The sequence below is a fragment of the Oncorhynchus tshawytscha genome, linkage group LG05 (assembly GCF_018296145.1).
Source record: "Oncorhynchus tshawytscha isolate Ot180627B linkage group LG05, Otsh_v2.0, whole genome shotgun sequence".
Classification (NCBI taxonomy): Eukaryota; Metazoa; Chordata; class Actinopteri; order Salmoniformes; family Salmonidae; genus Oncorhynchus; species Oncorhynchus tshawytscha.
Genome location: NC_056433.1, coordinates 38,950,403 through 38,972,333, shown reverse-complemented (window position 1 = coordinate 38,972,333; position 21,931 = coordinate 38,950,403). Strand labels below are relative to the sequence as shown.

Sequence of the window (21,931 nt, the reverse complement as noted above, 5' to 3'; positions counted from 1 at the left end):
CAATTTGTTGTGTTACAGCCTGAATTTTTTTATATCCACACAATACCGCATAATGACAAAGTAAAAACGAGCTTTTAGCAATGTTTTCAAATGTATTGAAAATTAAATACAGAAATGGCTAATTTACATAAGTATCCTCAACACAGGACCCTCAGGGGTGCGTGCTCAGTCCCCTCCTGTACTCCCTGTTAACTCATGACTGCATGGCCAGGCACGACTCCAACACCATCATTAAGTTTGCCAATTACACAACAGTGGTAGGTCTGATCAGCGACAACGAGGAGACAGCATATAAGGAGGAGGTCAGAGACCTGACCGTGTGGTGCCGGGACAACAACCTCTCCTTCAACGTGATCAAGACAAAGGAGATGATTGTGGACTACAGGAAAAGGAGGACCGAGCACGCCCCCATTGTCATTGACAGGGCTGTAGTGGCGCAGGTTGAGAGCTTCAAGGTCCTTGGCGTCCACATCATCAACAAACTAACATGGTCCAAATACACCAAGACAGTCGTGAAGAGGGAACAACAAAACCTATTCCCCCTCAGGAGACTGAAAAGATTTGGCATGGGTCCTCAGATACTCAAAAGGTTCTACAGCTGCACCATCGAGAGCATCCTGACGGGTTGCATCACTGCCTGGTATGGCAACTGCTCGGCCTCCAACCGCAAGGCACTACAGAGGGTACTGCGTACGGTCCAGTACATTACTGGGGCCAAGCTTCCAGCCATCCAGGACCTCTATATCAGGCAGTGCAAGAAGAGGGCCCTAAAAATTGTCAAAGACTCCAGCCACCCTAGTCATAGACTGTTCTCTCTGCTACAAGTGGTACCGGAGTGCCAAGTCTAGGTCCAAGAGGCTTCTAAAGAGCTTCTACCCTGCAAGCCATAAAACCCCTGAACATCTAATCAAATGGCTACCCAGACTATCTGCATTGCCTCCCCCCATCTTTTATGCTGCTGCTACTCTCTGTTATTATCGATGCATAATCACTTTAATAACTCTACCTACATGTACATATTACCTCAATTACCTCAACTAACCGGTGCCTCCGCACATAGACTCTGTACCGGTACCCCCTGTATATAGCATCGCTATATCATTTGTTACTTTCATTTCTTTTTTTTGTGGTATTTTTAAAACTGCATTGTTGGTTAAGGGCAAGTAAGCATTTCACTGTATGGTTGTATTAGGAACATGTGACAAATAGAATTTGATTGGATTTATTCACACCCCTGAGTCGATACTTTGTAGAAGCACCTTTGCCACAGCTGTGAGTCTTTCTGGGTAAGTCTCTTAGAGCCTTCCGCAGGTGAATTGTGCAACATTTTCCCATTATTCTTTTCAAAATTCTTCAAGCTCTGTCAAATTGGTTCATTGCTCGACATTGGATCATTGCTAGACAGCCATTTTCAGGTCTTGCTATAGATTTGCAGGTAGATTTTAAGTCAAAACTGTAACTCGGCCACTCAGGAACATTCATTTGGTAAATCACTTGGTAAGCATCTCCAGTGTATATTTGGCCTTGTGTTTTAGGTTAGTGTCCTGCTGAAAGGTGAATTCATCTCCCAGTGGAAAGCAGACTGAACCAGTTTTTCCTCTGTCAATTAAATTAGTATTGTGGAGTAACTACAATGTTGTTGATCCATCCTCAGTTTTCTCATATCACATATTAAATTCTGCAACTGTTTTAAAGTCACAATTGGCCTCATGGTGAAATCCCTGAACGGTGTCCTTCCTCTCCGGCAACTGAGTTAGGAAGAACCGTTGTATCTTTGTAGTGACTGGGTGTATTGATACACCATCCAAAGTGGAATGAAGAACTTCACCATGCTTATTTTTTTTTCTCACCCAACTACCAATAGGTGCCCTTCTTTGCGATGCATTGAAATCCTCCGTGGTCTTTGTCATTGAATCTGTGTTTGACAATCACTGCTCAACTGAGGGACCTTACAGATAATTGTATATGTGGGGTACAGAGATGAGGTAGTCATTCAAAAATCATGTTAAAACACTATTATTGCACATAGAGTGAGTCCATGCAACTTATTATGTGACTCGTTAAGCACATTATTACTCCTGAACTTATTTAGGCTTGCCATAACAAAGGGTTTGAATACTTATTGAATCAAGACATTTCAGCTTTACATTTTTTTTAAATAATAATAATAATGAAAAATGAAAAACATAATTCCACTTTGACATTATGGGGTATGTGTGTATGCAAATTACAAAAAAACATCTAAATGTAATCCATTTTAAATTCAGGCTGTAACACAACATAATGTGGGAAAGTCCAAAGATGTGCCATGATTGGGTCGCGTCCATAGATTTAGAACAAAAAGACTGGGTAGCGTCTCTGGCAACCGAACCGATAGAACGAACGACCAGCCAGCTTGGGTAGCAACCCTAGATTTGTGTCTGGACTGTATCTCGTGGAATTATGAAATAGTATGAAAAAATTCATCAAAATACATTTTTTAATGAAAATATGTCAATCATTATTTGAATACGATGGTAACCCTTACAAAAGTGATATTGCCCTAGAAGCCGGTGTTTGGAGGATATATTGGCACAGTTTGCCGGCCCTCGACCACCCATGCCAATAAAGTTGTATTGAATATCATCCAAACACCGGCTTCTCAGGCATAATCAAGGTGTACAAAATCTACACCCTGACACAGCATCATATAAGCAGCTTTATATCTGTGACAGAGATACAAATTATTCATTACCGGTGACCATTTCTCACTGGAAATAGTGATATCTACTCCAATTCCACTTAGTTGCCTTGGTGACGTGTGTCGGGAAGCAGGCAGCACAAAACCACCCTGCACCCGCCGTTGAATACCATACAAAAACCACATTACCCAAAAATAAGTACCTTACAGCCATGTGCCTTACCTGCCAATGAGGAGGAACTCTCCTCCAGCCACACCCAGACGTCTCATGGCCATGAGGAGGCCGCGCACGGTCATGCCCTCGCAAAAACACACCACCACGCGGGCCTTGGGCAGACGTTCACGGAGTTTCTTAAGCAGGCGGTCAAAGTGTTTCTCCCCGGCGTTGCTGTAGATCTTGTCAGAGTGGGCGATGCACAGACCCTCCTGGGAGGCCAGCTCCTTGAAGGCCTCCATGCCACTCTCCCCATAGTTTCCTATGGTGGAGGGATGAACAGATGGGTTAATCACCACTTGACACACAAAATGACTGACGAGGAGTCACCATTTTGGAGCAGGAAAAGGAAAAACATCCTCATCATTGATCTACAATGGAGGCTTTGTCGTTATAGAAAACGAGACCTACATAAAAAGTCACCATCGAGGACTGGGGAACAATCGTAGCACAGAATCATCATGAGAAAGTATATAGTCAATGAGCATTCCTTTTCATTTCAACCAAGCCTCTCAATCTATTTCACTGAGTTGTAGCTAACTGTCTATTTCAGTGTGCACTGATTTCAGTCTTTCTCTATACACTTCATCAAGGCCCTGCAGGCTGACAGTGACTGGATTCAGCCACACTAAAGCGGAAAACCAGAAACGGACGGGCGGAGCAAGAGGAGAGAGGTGGGTGGAAAGGATGGGACAGGCAGAGAGAGCAGTGACTGTATGTTAGAAGGATAGTCCATATCTCCAATCACCTTTGCTGATAGCGATGTTGTGTTTCCATAAGTGGATGATTTGGTCTTATTTAGCATGTATGGTAACGCTTCAACCCTTAGCTAGCTCTTCCAATTAAAATAAGCTTGAAAAAAAGTGAATGACATTTTATTTTTTATTTTGTGTGACTAGTGCCAGCAATAGAAAGCCAAAATAGAGAGACAAGTTCTAATTGAGCAAGGTGTCAATGAGGACAACCTGCCTGCCCGGCTTCGGTTGGGTCATTATAATTCAAAATAATGCATTTTAAAATAAATCACACACACACTCGCCTTTCGGGAGTTTAGGCTAAAACTACTGTCGTAGTCTCATGATTGTGACACGTCAGGCTGTGAGTGACTGTGACTGTGCTGCAGTCCATATCCATCCTCTGATATAACCAGATAAAAAGGGAGTCAAGTGGGTACTGATCGCAATCAGGGATGCTGAATGGGGTAGAGAGGGCTGCTATGTTTGCCTATGATGACATCCTAATCAAGCTCTGCAAAGCTGTCTTATTTGACATGTGTAACCTTTATTTAACTAGGCAAGTCAGTTAAAAACAAATTCTTATTGACAATGACGGCCTACACCGACGTACATACATAGGCTGCGTCTGAAATTGCATCATATTCCCTATGTAGTGCACTGCTTTTGACCAGAGCCAAAAGTACTGCACTATAGAGGATATGGTGCCACTTTGGACACAGCCCTAGTTGTGCACAGAGGAGGCTGTTTTATTGTGTATATTTAAAGTGCTGGCTTCAATCAAATATGTTGTCTGCAATGTTAATGCAGTGCTTTCATGACCTTGACACACACCTGTCTCATTCTGAAAAATTGAGGCATCTTCCTGAGCACATTGTGCTCTTTTGACAGTATGATTGTGCTTGAAAAGGGAAAAGAGGTCTGAATTGGCAACACACTAATGCATTACCCGAGGGATGCTATTAGACTGGGCCACAATTGTTAGTTTTCCAACATATCCTTTGATGATATTTTGAATGGCCTCGTTTTATTTTCCTGATGGCAAATGGGAATCATGATATCCAATTATTTTTCTCTTTCGATTGAGGTTGGAGGGTGGGATGGATGGATGAAAGCAGACGGAGGTATATTGACACCCGTTCACTGAAACGATTTATGTTAATCTAGCCAGGTAATTTATGCAATCGCAGATCCTTAGCTGTTGCTATGGGCAACATGCTGCATGTTTACATGTCTTAGGTGGTGGAGAGAGATGGCTGCATGGGGAGGTGCTGTCTGTCGTTGTGACTGCTGTTTAAAGCTATCTGAACAGGTGAATTCATTTTATGGTTGATCAATTCTAAACCCCTTAAATGCAAAGGATTTCAATTTAAAGATGTCTGTCTAGCAAGAGACATTTTAGTCACATTTTTCATATCAATTAACACATTTACTACATTTTTTAACTCACAGCCCCCACAGTTTTCACAACAACAACCATTCCTCAAAGTGCACAAAATACGATTTACCTTACCATACACTCAATATTATACCTAGCAGGCATGGTGAAGGTCAGATCCCTAGCACCCCCTAGCTGTACCTCATGGCACTTCACCTCCCCTCTCTCCTGGCTCTGCCTGCATGCCCTTCAACCTGACCGTGACCCCTGAATTTTTGTGATTCCCCCTACTGGTTTCTAGGGTCTGCCGTTACAAGGTGATCCAGAGTTCAACCCTCCCTTTAGGGCCTGTCTATCACATATCCCTCTAACAACTCCCAGAATTCATCAGTGGCCACTACAGAGCAGAGATGCACTCTACCTTTCAATCATTACCTGATCACTCCATTTCACTGAGGTTTAGGCTGAGGAGTCTCGGCTAATGGCTAATGGCAGAGATTTACATGTAACCACAATTTAGCCATCTTCACATTTAATTTAATATTCTCCCAATTACAGTTGCGGTAAAACTGGTGAAATAGTTGTATGTGATTCAAGCTTAAGCGTTGTGGAGTGCTACTGGTATATGAACCATTTCAGCACCATGGACAGCGCACTGACAAACTCCACCGATAACGCATTCAGACAGGTGCTGCTGAAAAGCTCATGTGGGCTGCTATTGCGATGTGCTGATATTTCCAGCGTTGAGGGGCATTGCCAGAGGTGCTTAGAAATCCCTCACAACCATGGGTTAAATATGATGGAAACACACTCAACACAGTAATTCCTCTACATCTGAACAGAAATAACACACTTGGGAGTTTATTTCTATCGATATCCATAACAGGGGGAGACGTTTGGAGGTATTGATTACGCCCATAGAATTAGAATTACTAGAGCAGACATTTCTTTCAAGTGTTATGTAAATGTGTGGACCAGACGGATTCTATTTATATGATTCCTCACATAGAGATACATTACCTGTAACCCCAGCCTGATAGTATGCCACACAGCACAAGAACAGCAAATGCAGGGGGGAAACAGTCCTTTAGTGCCCCTGTTAAATATGGACAGGCTGGTTGATTAATTAAGACATGCTTAGAAATGCAAATAATGAAGATGATGGAGCCCGCCTGTTATTTTCTAATGGAATAGAATTAGCATCAAATTAAACATCCTGGGAGACAGAGAGAAAGAGAGGAGAGAGAGAGAGCAGTGCTGACTGATTATCTTTTCTATCTAGCGTCCAATCTAATTGTCTCTAAAATAAATAGATCCAAATAAATACCAAAATGCATTTTCAGTCAGAGAACATTGACAACAATACGACTGAATTGTGGCTTGAGAGATTGGATGCGTTGCTGGACTGTGGATGTGATAAAAGGCAGAAGAACAGATTGTTGTGACGTACATCCAATATAGGTCACAACCCCATATTTTACCTAGGGTGTGTGTATGGATAGTTATATTGCACAGGGTGTATAGGTTTGTCTGGAGAGAGGGAATTCCAGTTTAACATTTTCCCTTCAACGCAATGCACACAGAAGCACATACAGGGAGGACACAAAGTTAGGAGCAAGTGCTTAACTGTTTACCTACCACGCTCACAATCCACCACCATATAAATAGCTAGGCCTATCAGTCATAATCCCAGATTTTTCAAACCCAAACAGAGACAAGACAAAATCTATTTGACAGCATGTGCAAAACCTCTCCAAATCTGTGCTAGTCCAACTATGCCTACTTGATCTAATCCTATCCTAGAAGTTGAACCCTGTTTTGAGTGAGTTGAGCGACTCACCCTCTGTGTGCACCGCAGACACATAGGTCCAGTTGTAGCGCTTGACTATGTCCAGCATGGCCCTGGCCTGGAGCGTGTCAGAGGGCACGACCCGCAGGAAGTACTTAAAGAGCGTCTTGTCACTCAGGTCGATACTGGTTGCGGAATAAGCAATCTGGGGGATGTTGAAGAGCTGCAGCAGGTTCTGCACCTGGATAGCCACGGAGCTTGAGCCCGGCCCGATCACCCCAGCAATGGGCTTCTTGGAGGGCGGGGGCTGGTTAGATGGCGTCCCGTCGATGCACCACTTGGAGCCGTCCTTGTCGTCCCGGATGGAGATGAGGGAATCCCGGATGAACTCGATGCTCTGCTCCAGGGCCACAGAAGAATGCCAGCAGGAGTCCCGGATCTCACAGCCCAGGCTGATGTTGGGGAGCAGGAAAGGGTCAGCGTTGATCCGGTCCAGGGTGTGGAACATGGCCTCCACCCTCTGGATTCCATACTGCTCACGGACATCCCCGCACTTTCGTTCGGCCACTTTTTCAGCGGACGGCTGGTGGTGGACGGAGAAGAGGGCCCCGATTATCACGTCTCCATCCATCCGGGCCACGGAGCGGGGAGTGGCCCGCGGGACCGCCGATCGCTCAAAGATGCTGCTTTTGTGGGACAGCACGAGTACATCAAAGAATAGTGTCGGGAGACACAGGAGCACGAGGAAAGCCATCTTTATGCTTGCCATATCCCGCATCACGTGAGCGGCGCCAGCTACGCGGGCATACTATCTTCTCCTGGCAGTTGAGCAGGAACGTTGGCTGTCTCTCAGTATATCCACGTTTAACCCAGTGACCATGATTTGGGAACACAGCGTCCTGAGCATATCCAAACACACCTGAAGAGAGATCAAAACACACTGTCATAAAATATCAAGCATGAATGTGAAGGCAGCAACAGATATGTAACGTTCCAGTTATCATATAGTCTCTACATTACATGGGTTTGAAAATAATGGTGGCCCTCACAATGAACAGGAGGATATTCTTGGATTGATGAGGTTCATAGCCTATTAGCCAACACACCATTCCTTCTAGAAATAAGGCTTAACCCTTTGCAAACTATATATACTATCATTAATATAAGGCTTACCCCTTTGCAAACTATATATACTATCATTAATCCCACAAGGGGCAATTATGTTATCGCTCCCACCGTCCATTGAGAAACCCGAGCTGCCGACAAACCCATTTCAGCACCCTGGAGAGCTCACTAACTCAGCGGATTACTGAGGAAACGCCTTCGTACAGGTAGGTGCTACTGATAAACTATGTAGGGTACTGGAGCTATGTGCAGATATTTCCACGGTCGTGAAAGGATCTCATTGAGTTCCTAAACAATCAATGGCAAAGTATATTCCTTTCATTAGAGACGACTGAACAAATCATTGATACCCAGTCTGATGACATGGAGCTTTGAACAACGTTGCACGGAGTCTCGTGGAATTATAATTAAGCATAAATCGAATATCCAAGACATTGTATCTTGTCATGCTCTGTAAAGATCCAATGCGCAGCATGCAATATTTTCCACCCTCAACTATTCGAATTCATCGCCCACACCCCTCAGTGGCCTGAATCAAAAACATTCAATAAAATGCCATTATCGAAAAAGGATGATTACAAGGTAATCCGTGTCACGAGCATATCAAAACCGACACATGCTCTAGCGTTCACATCTCTTCTCTCATAGAATTCGGGGAAGAACTTCTGACGTACCTGAATCTGCGAGACATATCGCGTGCCATGCTCCGTCTTCTGTGCCGCGTGGTCCTTGGCTGTGATAGTTGAGTTTGTATCGCTCGAGCGGACGTTTTTTTTCTCTCCTCCAGCGAGATCACGAGAACCCCCACCCCTCCTCGTCTTCTTCTCATTTCTCTCTCTGCCCGTTTGTTACCACATTTCAAAATCCGGGTCATAAAAGCTGCAGTCTTAATAGCGCAACATTGTAGGCGTTTAAAACCCCACTACAGGTAACTTATTGTTAGTCGTGTCATTATTCATGCCAGGGTTAATCAGCCTGAACCTGAGAGGTGCCGCATTGGAGAGTTAAGCAGTGCGCAAGCCGCTTAGACAGCTGATATAGATGGTGTTTGTCTACAGAATTGTGACCCGGTCCATTACCCCATGCCTCAACTGGACCGTCTCACAGCAACAACACTCAGTGTGAGAATACATTGATTTCTTTTGTCAATGGTTTACCAGATAATGGAGGAATCATCAATCAAATGGTACTTTTCTTATTAAGGAATGAGAGTCCAACATTGTACTAGTCCTGGTCTACCCTAGCTAATCTGTCTATAGGCTATATATCTTCTGATCCAATATCTGACCTCTTAAATTCGGATGGGTGACAGATATACCGACTGACCTGTCTGACTTAAATCCAAATAGTGATATTTCAACGAAGCACCTCAATGGTAGAAAAACCTATAGTTGAAGTTGAAGACCTTACTTGTAAGCCTAACGTAGAGGATGTAAATTGAGTTAATTGCCGAAGGTCAACAGTGTTAATCTTCCAAATCGTGGAGAGGTGCTTTGTTTAGAATTGGGTCATTTCTGTGCTATATTCTCTGTGCCATATTCTCTCCACCAATAAATGGGTTTGGGCGACATATATCAAACAGCGTTAGGAAAAACGAAAAAGGAGTCCACAAGGCTAGAGAGGGCTGCGTTGCGTGGGCACGCCGGGAGCCAGCAGCAGCAGGCGTTTAATAAGTAAACAACCGGCGAGCGCACTAGGACATATCTTCCTGACACGCGCCCTGTGGAGTGTGAACATGGAGAGCAAGCGTAATTATGTGTGTGTCTGAGAGAGTGATAGATAGATAAAATCGAGATGAACAAATCTATCTCACACATACACCATTACACACACACACCGTCACGTATTAGAAACGGATGTCATGTGGTGTTATCCTATATGTAGCCTACCTCTTTGGTAGCCTGTTGAGAAGAGTCAACGGGATTTAAGAGATTGGAGGTTATAGAAGATGGTACCCGAGCGCCATGAGAAGCGTGACCATAGACCAGACAGATCCTTCAGAAAACGCACAGAAATAACGTTATAAGTCACTATCACGCAGTCAGTGGTGGAAAAAGTGCACAATTCTCATACTTGAGTAAAAGTAAAGAAAAAAAGTAAAAGTCACCCAGTAAAATACTACTTGAGTAAAAGTCTAAAAGTATTTGATTTTAAATGTACTTAAGTATCAAAAGTAGATGTAGTTGCTAAAATATACTTAAGTATTAAAAGTAAAAGTAAATGTATAATTTAAAATTCATTATATTAAGCAAACCAGACGGCACAATTATTTGTATTTATTTTTTTTAATTTACGGATAGCCGGGGTAACGCTCCAGCACTCAGACGTAATTTAAAAACAAAGCATTTGTGTTTAGTGAGTCTGCCAGATGACAGGTAGTAGGGATGACGTGGGATGTTCTCTTGATAAGTGTGTGAATTGAACCATTTTCTGTCCTGCTAAGCATTCATAATGTAACGTGTACTTTTGGGTGTCAGGGGAAATGCATGGAGTAAAAAGTACATGATTTATTAAGGAATATAGCAAAGTTAAAGTAGTCAAAAATATAAATAGTAAAGTACAGATACCCCCAAAAAACGACTTCAGTAGTACTTTAAAGTATTTTTCGTAAGTACTTTACATCACTGCACACAGTGACTGTCCCCCTCAACCATATCCCGTTAGCCTAACAGTCAAGACAGCATGAGTCACTTTAGATGAACCACAGAGCAATGTGGGCCTAGCACAACACCCCTCAATCAGAAATCAATTGACATTTTGTTTGATGGGAAAATACACTGCCCCTTTACCTATTCCACATGTTTTTGTGTTACAGCCTGAATTCAAAATGGATTAAATCGGTGTGGAAGAACTTGACTGGCCTGCTTAGAGCCCTGACCACAATCCCATCATTCACCTTTGGGATTAATTGGAACGCTGACCACAAGCCAGGCCTAATCACCCAACATCAGTGCCTGACATCACTAATGCTCTTGTGGCTGAATGGAAGCAAGTTCCCTGCTGCAATGTTCCAACATGTAGTGGAAAGACTTCCCAGAAGAGTTGAGGCTGTTATAGCAGCAAAGGGGGAACCAACTCCATTTTAATGTCCATGACTTTGGAATGAGATGCTCGATGAGCATTTTCCGGTCTTGCAATAGATTTTCAAGCAGATTTAAATCAAAACTGTAACTCGGCCACTCTGGAACATTAATTGTCTTCTTGGTAAACAATTCCAGTGTAAATTTGGCCTTGTGTTTAAGGTTATTGTCCTGCTGAAAGATGAATTCATCTCCCAGTGTCTGGTGGAAAGCAGACTGAACCAGATTTTCCTCTAGGAATTTGCCTCTGCTTAGCTCCGTTTCTGTTGATTTTTTTTATCCTGAAAAACTCCCCGATTACAAGCATACCCATAACATAATGCAGCCACCACTATGCTTGAAAATATGGAGAGTGGTACTCAGTAATGTGTTGTATTTAATTTGCCCCAAACAGGACAAAAAGTGAATTGCTTTGCTACATTTTATTTTGTTATACTTTAGTGCCGTGTTGCAAACAGGATGCATGTTTTGGAATATTTGTATTATGTACCTTCTTCCTTCTTTTCATTCTGTCAATTAGGTTAGTATTGTGGATTAACTACAATGTTGCTGATCCATCCTCAGTTTTTTCCTATCAGAGCCATTCAACTGAAATCCCCAAGCGGTTTCCTTCCTCTCTGACAACAAAGTTAAGAAGGATGCCTGTATCTTTGTAGTGACTGGGTTTATTGAAACACCATCCAAAGTGTAATTAATAACTTCATCATTCTCAAAAGGAATATTCAATATCTGCATTTTTTTTACCCATCTACCAATAGGTGCCCATCTTTGTAAAGCATTGGGAAACCTCCCTGGTCTTTCTCGTTGAATCTGTGTTTGAAATTCACTGCTCGACTGAGGGACCTTACATATAATTGTATGTGTAGGGTACAGAGATGAGGTTGTCATTCAAAAATCATGTTAAGCACTATTATTGCACACAGAGTGAGTCCATGAAACTTATTATGTGACTCGTTAAGCACATTTTTTACTCCTGAACTGATATAGGCTTGCCATAACGAAGGGGTTGAATACTTATTGACTCAAGACATTTCCACTTCTTATTTTAAATTAATAAAAAAAAAAAAAATCTAAAAACATAATTCCACTTTGACATTATGGGCTATTGTGTATAGGCCAGTGACAAACAAATCTCAATTTCATCCATTTTAAATTCAGGCTGTAACACAACAAAATGTGGAAAAAGTCAAGGCACAAAAAACCCCTACTCTTATCCACAGATTCAAATTAGTTTCAGGCATCATGAATTGGTCATGGCCAGATTTGATTCTTAGTAGCAGGTTAGGAGAATTTATGCAGAAAGTTAGAAGAATTAACATAGCAGGTTAGGAGAATTAGGTTAAGGTTTGATGTTAATTTGGCAAAAGCTGGATCCCTTTTATCCATGACTTCATGTGAAATGTGGACAATTTCAGCGCCAACAACAGCTACTTCAATATACTTATTTTTGAAAGCAACAGACTGCCCTCTAGTGTTCGACAAATAACGTTCTAAACGTCTGAGAGCAGACTTGCTAATGACACAATTTCGCCCTCTTGTGGTTATATCAATACTATGCATGTCACTCTCTTGGCTAAGAGAGACTGACTGCATCACGTCTTGTTTTTATAAGAAACACGAATGTGTTGGACATACCAAATTCTTTGCATAAATACCACACCAGACATGCCACCAGTGGTCTTTTCACAGTCCCCAGGTCCAGAACAAATTCAAGGAAACAGTATTACACAGTCATGATCGCATGAAATCTCATATTGCACAAGTGAACAGCAAACCTGCTATCAAAAAAACTAATAAAGCAACATCATATGGCAAAATGCCTCACCCCCATCCCATGTGACCTACTTGATGTGTGTAAAGTATGTACTGACATGCCTACACTATATGCAACTGATAGATGGACACACACGCACACTGCATGTTAGTGTTTTTAAATGGACCCCAGTAAAACTAGCTGTCGCCATTGGCGTTGACTAATGGGGATCCTAATCAAATCAAAATAGCTTCAACCATCCTTTGGCCTACACACACAGACACTGACACAAAATCATCATAGGTCTCACAATTTGACAGGTGTTTAGCCTAAATAATAAATGTCATGAAAATGTACACATTTTTACTGATAAAGAAAAACGCCTAATCATCAAATAGGCTACAGTCAGATAGTTTCAGGCTTGCTATTCATTATGAAAAAGTACTCTGGGTCTGTTTTGCCTCAACCAAGTTTACGAACTAGGCTAACTTTTAATAGGCTACTTTAATTTTTAGCCTACAGTGAAAAAAAATGCCAATGAAGATGCCGACTAAGTGAGTCTACAACCCAAGGGAGCATCCCATGCAGACCCCAGACAGATGCGACCCGGTCACCCTTATCCCGGGGCTTCTCTGTGCTTGATATGTTTGAGTTATGAGTCAGGTCCACCCTGTGCTCCACAACACAAAAAAACTTTTATGGAGACTAGACACTATGACACTGTCACCGCTGCTGCCCTAGGGTCGTAAGAGCTGATATTGATCCAGACTAACAGCGACATTTTGAGGGATAGGGAGGGAGGCGTCGAGGAGTAGGTGCTCGGGGGGACCTCAGTGTTTTTTGAGTTCCTTTGAGGTTAAAGGATGACATAGTCCAGATACAGCTCCTATTATCAAGAACGGTCCCCCTGAAAATTACCCTATTATAGCTTACATCCGGGTCTCTGCAACATAGGGGCAAATGTCCAAGGAAAATAGCTTAGACTGCCTACATCAAGTGAAGGAAACTGTGAAGTTATGTCGTCTTCTTGCCTTGCCTTCTTTTTCTGTGGCCTGAAAAGGCTATTGTTTTATCCCTCTAAATAATTGATGTCACTATCTGGACCCGACTTGCGAACAAATGGTCTGATCTCAAAACGAGTCATAGACTATGTTGCCGTTTTATGTCCTGGTGTGCAGTGAAGGCCTATCAATAAATCTTTCACCTTTTTTGAGAGGACAGTCCTCCACTTCAGCCTCGAGGACAATCCTTCATGTTTGGCCTGACGTCATAGTTGGAACTGTCTTTGAACAGGCGAGTCTACACCCATCCATCAATGTTACACTTGTTATTTCTTTCTGCAATGAGATTGATGGCCCATCCAAACTATTATGGAGACTTTATAGGGCACTAAAGAGATTTTCCAATGAATTGAGATTTAGAAAATGTCATTTTATTGATTAGGTCTACTTCAATCAATGATCCAACATGACTTTATTTAGACCACATGGTAAACCAGGCACGTGCACAGATAGGGATCTACCTGTGCCCGAGCACCTGGCCCTTTGCCCTCCCAGTCGATAGGCTTTACTTGATAATGATCATCCAGTATTGATTATTGGCATTATTTAAATATTTTTGTGCAGTTCTGTCTCCTTACCTCACTGGAGTCTGTGACATGAAGGTCAACTGAGGATATCTTTGACACAACATTCAACTCCTCCTCCTTAATTTCCTCTTGTTTTTTAAGCACTACTTCAAATATCTCCTCTCGCTTCACAACAGACTCCGATGGCATAGAAACTGGCAGGGATGACCCAGGCAGCACCAGTTTGACATCAGATTCCTCCTGTAAATCAATAGATCAAAAACATGTACTGATACAACCATGACGTTAAATTGATTATTTATGTTTTGGCGTAAATTAATCATCAGCTTTTAGGGAACTTAAGATAGAGAACTTGCTTTACTGCCTTCTTGTCATGGTCTTGGACACACGAGTTTGGGTTGTTCTTCCGTTGGCCCATCATCACAGGGTCCAGCAGCACTTGACCTCAGGCCTCACCTCTTCCCTCCCACACCACATTGACCCAGCCATGACATGTGGGTCAAATTGAAAGATACCTGTCCACCTGAACCCATCTTTTACAGTCCTCTCAGTCTCAAAAGCGTCATACATCTGCTTCAATACTGTGGCAACCATGTGCATATGGACAAAAACCATATAAGGAGAGAGGATGTCAAATGCATTACTGGAAAACTGCCTTGAAGGGCCTAAAGGACTCCATGGTTAGTGGCTGCTGGAAAGGGGGAAAGTCAGGTGGCAGGTAGATACAGAACAATATGACTGTCTCTGTAAGCTTCATTGATAATATCAGAGTCAAGGAGATCCTTCTTTCCTTTGAGAATCAGCACAGGCGGAAGGTCCTTCACAGCAAAGCAAAAATAAATCTTATACCACCCCTTGAAAACTTTTTTGTCCATATTCCCACTTTCTGAAACATAGTGGAAAAATTCATCAGGGTATGCGGTGTCAAATAACTTTGGGCCTACCGTTTGAAGATGGTGCTGGGTGATAAGTTACATCTCATTATTTTAATACATTTTGGAATATTCGATGACAGTTGTTGACATTAACCGCCTGAATTCAATGGAGAGATGTTACGTTACTAGCTTCATGTCATGAAATATGCATAGCCATCTCGAGGCAACTTCGATAGAAAATGTGTTTCACAAAGTTGCCGGGATGTCACGTGTCCTACTTATATCAGTAAACTCGTAGCAACCTAAGCATTACAACGCTTCTATTCGAAATAAACCAATAGTAAATAAGCCGTTACATTTTTTTTTGCTGACCACATTTCGACACTCTCTTATTGACCTCCATACAAAAACTCCTTGTTAGGTGAGCGAAAGAAACGAAACAACCCCACCTGCTGGAGAAGACATATTTTTGGTTGAGTTGGGCCTCTCGCTTCTCCCCTTCCTCTCCCAACGTTATTTATAATAAAGGTTATATGGAGAAATTCGGACCTCTCTGAAGTGAAAATAGATGGCCCTCCCTTCAGTAAAATACATTTTTACCTAAACCCTCCCTGAATGACTGAAAAAAAAGTGACCCCCCTATACCCAAAATAATTATATAATTATTTAATTATAATTAAAACCAAATGGATATCAGAGAACATGTCTACCATTTAACCTCACTGCTGGGACGGACCAGAGCCTTAGAAATGCAGTTTTAGAAACTGTTCTTCGTCCAGTAAGCATTAGATAGCAAAGCAGGAATTTTGATATCGCACAGGGCTGCGGGCCCTTATTTTATAGTAAAAGCATTACATGACTCTACAATCGTATTTGCAGGTGTAACGGATGTGAAACGGCTAGCTTAGTTAGCGGTGGTGCGCACTAACTCTGAGACCTTGAAGTAGTAGTTCCCCTTCCTCGGTCTAAAGTTATACTGTTATACAGGTCCCAAAAAAATTAGGATTTCGTAAAAAATGGCAATTCTACGTAATTTTACATATTAGCGGAATATGTATTTTTTTAAATTCCAGACAAATTACCAAAAAGGACAGGCTAATAATAGCCCGAGATATTTGTACCTTGTCAGCTGGGGGGTTTGAACTTACAACCTTCCGGTTACTAGTCCAACACTCTAGCCACTAGGCTACGATGCCGCCAAATCCGTGTCAAACTGTCCCTGTTTGTATATAATTTAATCTGAGACATAGAACTACATTTCCACCCCAGACAGAGTAGGTTTACTGACACAACAATTTAAGCTTCAACTGCTCTTCTACCTACTCTTCTTCCGTGGTATAACCCAGCGAGAGGTCACAAGTGTTTCCCTAAAAGCTGTCTGCGTTGTTTGTATTGTACAGAAAGTGAATATCTTAATCAATTGATAGTAACATAATTTCATTACTTCCCAAGCAAAGTCAGCCTCTGAATGTCAAAGAAATTAAACAATGATATTCCCATATGCATCAGAGTCTTTTCCTGGTAGTTTGCAGCTTGTTTCTAGGATAAAGCTGCGTGGACCAAAACGCTGTTAAAAATCACTTAATATTATCGGATCCGTTTTATTTTCTTCAGAATCTTAAACCAACAATGGGTCGGCATGTGCTTTTTGTCATTTTCTTTACTAAAAGGGAGGCCTATGGCATTCCATCTCATACCCCCTCGACTCAAGTATTGGTTTGAACTTAACAGCCAATCATTGACATGGAGGAATTGACCGACAAAATCTATGGATATAGCAGCCTATAGCCTCATTTCGTCTGTCAAACAGGTAGAGCAACCTCTTATTTCTTAAATAGGAAGAAACAGGCTCCAACAAAAAGCCATCAATAACGTTGATTAATACATCATGGACAAGAAACATTGTTTTTAACTAAATCAATTACAGTAGTAGTAAGCTATCAAAGTTGACCTCCGGTCCTCCGTCTCATCTTCGCTCCCCCCTTCTCAAACTACACAGAACGTAGGCTATAGGTTAGTTCGCACACAATATATTTAATTTATTGCACTAGGCCTAATCGAAAATAATTGTTGGAAAAAAACGTTTACTCTCCTCCTGAACTGCACTACACAGCCCAGCCATTGGTTAAGCAGCATACAATATGTTTTTGATCAGCAAGAGCAGAGCAGGTGAGAGATCAGGGTTGGAATATCCATTGCAGTGTGTAATGCAGCCTAATTTTATTCACACAATCCCAGCAGCTATTTTAGCAATATAACGTTGCTCTGTGCTTCGCAGAGCATGCACTTCGCAGTCTTTTGATTGAGACCACAATAAATAGCTTATAGGCACAACTGATATTGCTTGCCCAGCGGAGAATCAGAGATGAGGAGCTGCATCGGACACACGAATGTATAGCCTAATAAGCAACTCATTCTGAAACACAGAGAAATATTGAAATGTCATCAACTACAAATTACATTACACTCCCCTGGACTACTTAAAAACAATTATAATAATACCAAACCCTCCCCTTGACTGATATTGAAAAAGCATGATCCTCCTCCATTTTCCTCCCGGTAACTATTCTGTAAATATCGATCCGCCCCTTACATTGCAATGAGCCATGCCTGTTCCCGAAGCGGATGTTGACGATTTTATCATTACGTGACTGCTGCATGATGACAACTTCAACTAGCGTCTCAGCTAAACGATACAAGTTCTTCATTTGAAGATGCTAATTACGAATCGCATTACTACCTAGCTAATATCAAAACGTGCTATGGACATATGGCATACGACTACTTCGCGGTGAAATAGTCGAAGGAAAACTTCACAGGCCAAACTTCAAAAAAAAGGAAAGAACAGCGACCCACATGACAATCATTGTCCAATGGGAACTCACATATCTCTTTGAGGTTTCCCCTAGTTACCATAGTCACAAAGTCAAAATGGGCTATCTGGTAACATTCGTATAAACTAAAATATACTTTGTGGCTGTGGTAACTAGTGACGAGCTGTAATCATTAGTACAAACAGTTGCAAAACGTTCCTAAAATGAGAGTTTCTATTGGACAAATTCAGGTAGGTACCTCCCACAGTTGAGCACAAGATGGAGGGCGTTCCACTGCCGTCCATGTGCACAGCCAGAGACATATCCCTCCTCTCAGTCTTGAAACTCTAGGAGCAACACACAACCTTAGTGTAGCTAACAGAGGTTAGGTACTGGTGTCTAATTTGATTCAGGTTTTGATGTTACATTTATTTTTTTTATTGGAAAAGACTGTCCCATGTTATATTGAGGTTGAAGGGTAAGAGCCTTTAATGTATGACCTTGACACAGTTCCAGTGGTGGTAAAATTAGACCTTTTATATAACTAGGCAAGTCAGTTAAGAACAAATTCTTATTTTCAAGGACGGCCTAGGAACAGTGGGTTAACTGCCTTGTACAGGGGCAGAACGACAGATTTTTACCTTGTCAGCTCGGGGATTTGAGCTTGCAACCTTTCGGTTACTAGTTTAACGCTCTAACCACTAGGCGACCTGCCGTGTCAATCGAAGGTACTGTTTAACAATTTACCTCGCATGGTTTGGTGTTTAAATCGTGCCCCTATTTTTGTAACGTGTTTGTCTTGGAGAGAGAAACATGCAAAAGTTTGTTTCATTTACTACTTTTCTGTGAGATACTGACTATACAGAGAAAGAAATACATATTTTCTGTTTGTCTTGTTTGTTACTCATAGCCATGGGAGGAGCAAGTTGTCACACCATTTTTATGCTAGCACTTTAATGAATTTTGCACTCTTAAACCCATTTTCAATTTACTGAAATCATCCTCCATGAAATTAATCTGAAGGGCAAGTCTGCTCTCTGTGTGGGTTGGACCAGAAAGGGACCACAACACACAAAGTAAAACAAAGGGAGAGAAGACACACAAGGTCCCAATGGACATTTCCCAACGATGCATGTGATTCTGTTGCCATTTAATACAAATTGTCTTTAATACCACCTTTCATGATTTTCCTTGTGCTCTTTGTATTCTGTTATTTTTTTATGGTTGTTTTTCTATCATCACCATGAAGCTTCAGTGAATCAGACAAGCTGTTTGAGGTGATATATTTTATAATTGACAGTACATATGAAGCTGCTCAGTCAGGAGACAAATGTTAGTTCAGTCATTAACATGGCCAATGAGGCAAGATGACTGTTGCCAGCAGCATACCAACCTGCATCCCACTGCTGGCTTGCCTCGGAAGCTCAGCAGGATTGATCCTGGTTGGTCCCTGGATGGGAGACCAGATGCTTCTAGAAGAGGTGTTGGAGAACCAGTAGGAGGCACTCTTTGCTCTGGTATAAAAAAAATGGCCTTGTTGTTGGGTGCTGTCTTTTGAATGGGTGTCCTGACTGTGGTCATTAAACATCACATGACACTTATTGTCAGAGTAGGGGTGTTAACCCTGGTGTCCTGGCTAAATTCCAAGTCTGGCCCTCATACCATCATGGCCACCTAATCATCCCCAGCTTCCAGTTGGCGCATTCTTCCCAGTAACTTCCGCAGGCAGTTGATGTAAATTAGAATCTGTTTTCAGTCAATTTACTGGGTTAAATAAATACAAAATGATCTCTCCAAAGGTTCAATTACACTTTCACTTGAATGCTCATAATTACATCCTGTACTACTGGGCTTGCATGCATTTTTGAATGCTCAATCATATATAACATGAACAGGCTCACATGGATACACAATTCTCCATCTCGGCCTTGTTCAGGTAATTTAAGGGCAGTGTAAAGGGCCCTCCACACCAAGGACAATAGCTATAACGAGAAAAAAAAAGTTATAATTCAAGTGAACAGGGTAGGGTCCTGGACCACAGATTAGCAATATATGCATTATAAGGTTTAATACTGTTCCACAGTTCTTTTCTAGTCTCTGCCTCTTATAAGAAATGGTCTGAGCAGATGTGTGAGCCATTGCAGTCAAAACAGGGAGAATGCTCCTCAAGGCTAAAAGCGATACATAGACACAAACCCCTGCAGGGGAGTAAATAGATAAGAGACAAGTCAAACATACCACTGTAAACCACACGAGAATGGAAAATTACTGCTGAGCCCTTAGAAAACACTGGGCTATTGTTTTCTCCTGCAAGTTTGTATAACTGTATATGCATGGGCTTGGTCTCACGAGTAGAAAGTGTTGACTTAGGCAGTTACATCACTAGGGGTTGACTGCAAGCACATTAACCTCTAACCGTCCCACTTGGCCAAAAGCCAGGGAAAATGCAGCGCGGAAAATTCAAATAAAATGATATAAAAATCAAACTTTCATTAAATCACACATGTAAGATACTAAATTAAAGCTACACTCGTTGTGAATCCAGCCAACATGTCAGATTTTTAAAAGGCTTTTCGATGAAAGCATAAGAAGCTATTATCTGATGATCGCACAACAGTAAACAAAGAGGGTAGCATATTTCAACCCTGCAGGAGCTACACAAAACACATAAATAAAATATAAATCATGCATTACCTTTGACGAGCTTCTTTTGTTGGCACTCCAATATGTCCCATAAACATAACAATTGGTCCATTTGTTCAATTAATTCTGTCCATATATATCCAAAATGTCTATTTATTTGGCGCATTTGATCCAGAAAAAAACAGCTTCCGTTTGCGCAACGTCACTATAAAAATTATCTGTAAACTTTGCCAAAACATTTCAAACTACTTTTGTAATACAACTATAGGTATTTTTAAACGTTACTAATCAATCAAATTGAAGACGGGTCTATCTGTGTTCAATACAGGAAGACAACAAACCAAGCTACTTTTCAAGTCTTGCGCAACTCTCAACAGTGTTACCCAGTTCCTAGATGGCCATACCTCTTCATTGCACAAAGGAATAACCTCAACCAAATTCCAAAGACTGGTGACATCCAGTGGAAGCGGTAGGAACTGGAAACAAGTGCCTAAGAAATATCGTTTCCCAATGAGAACTCACTGAACAGACAGAGACCTAAAAAAGAAAAAATTTGAATGGTTAGTCCTCGGGGTTTTGCCTGCTACATAAGTTCTGTTATACTCACAGACATGATTCAAACAGTTTTAGAAACTTCAGAGTGTTTTCTATCCAAATCTACTAATAATATGCATATCTTATATTCTTGGCATGAGTAGCAGGAAGTTGAAATTGTGCACGCTATTTATCCAAAGGTGAAAATGCTGCCCCCTATACCTTTAGAAGTTAAAGCAACTTTGACCTTTTTTATTTTCCAGATCTTACTCTGAAACATACGTACTGTGTTTCCGTTGTCAACCATTGTCTGCAATTGCATTAATAAAGGTTTGATTGATTTACTTAAAGAAGATATTGTCTGATTGCTGATTTCACCAATAAGCCAATGATTGACAAGGAACAAAGAACCTACCCCAACACTGTAATCACTGCCAAAAGTGCTTCAACAAGGTACTAAGGGTCTGAATACTTATGTAAATGTAATATTTGAAAAAATGCACGTTTATACATTTGCGCAATTTTCTAAAAACCTGTGTTTGATTTGTTATTATGGGATATTGTGTGTAGATTGATGAGGCAAAACAAAAATGTGGAAAAAGTCAAGGGGTCTGAATATTTTCCGAAAGCACTGTATATTTCACTGTGCAAATCCATTGGGTATAGGCTATTCACTGCAGTATTCAGCCTAATATTTAGGCAATGAATGGGTTATATACGCTCAG

The 21,931-nt window shown here is 41.5% G+C and overlaps 1 protein-coding gene across 3 annotated transcripts in view; it reads right to left on the bottom strand.

Annotated features, from left to right (window-relative positions):
- The window catches only part of grm1a (glutamate receptor, metabotropic 1a), a 57,496-nt gene extending 48,502 nt beyond the window's left edge, over positions 1 to 8,994 (bottom strand). For 2 of the 3 annotated variants that reach the window (XM_024400317.2, XM_024400318.2), the window contains exons 1-3: positions 8,595 to 8,993; positions 6,847 to 7,714; positions 2,904 to 3,156 (exon numbers count right to left, since the gene is read on the bottom strand). In XM_024400317.2, the coding sequence (XP_024256085.1) occupies positions 2,904 to 3,156; positions 6,847 to 7,573 (980 nt within the window). In that variant the 5' untranslated portion in view covers positions 7,574 to 7,714; positions 8,595 to 8,993. Of the gene's footprint in view, positions 1 to 2,903; positions 3,157 to 6,846; positions 7,715 to 8,594 lie in introns of all 3 variants that reach the window. The other variant, XM_024400319.2, reaches the window with a different exon arrangement.
- Positions 8,995 to 21,931: the final 12,937 nt, after the last annotated feature.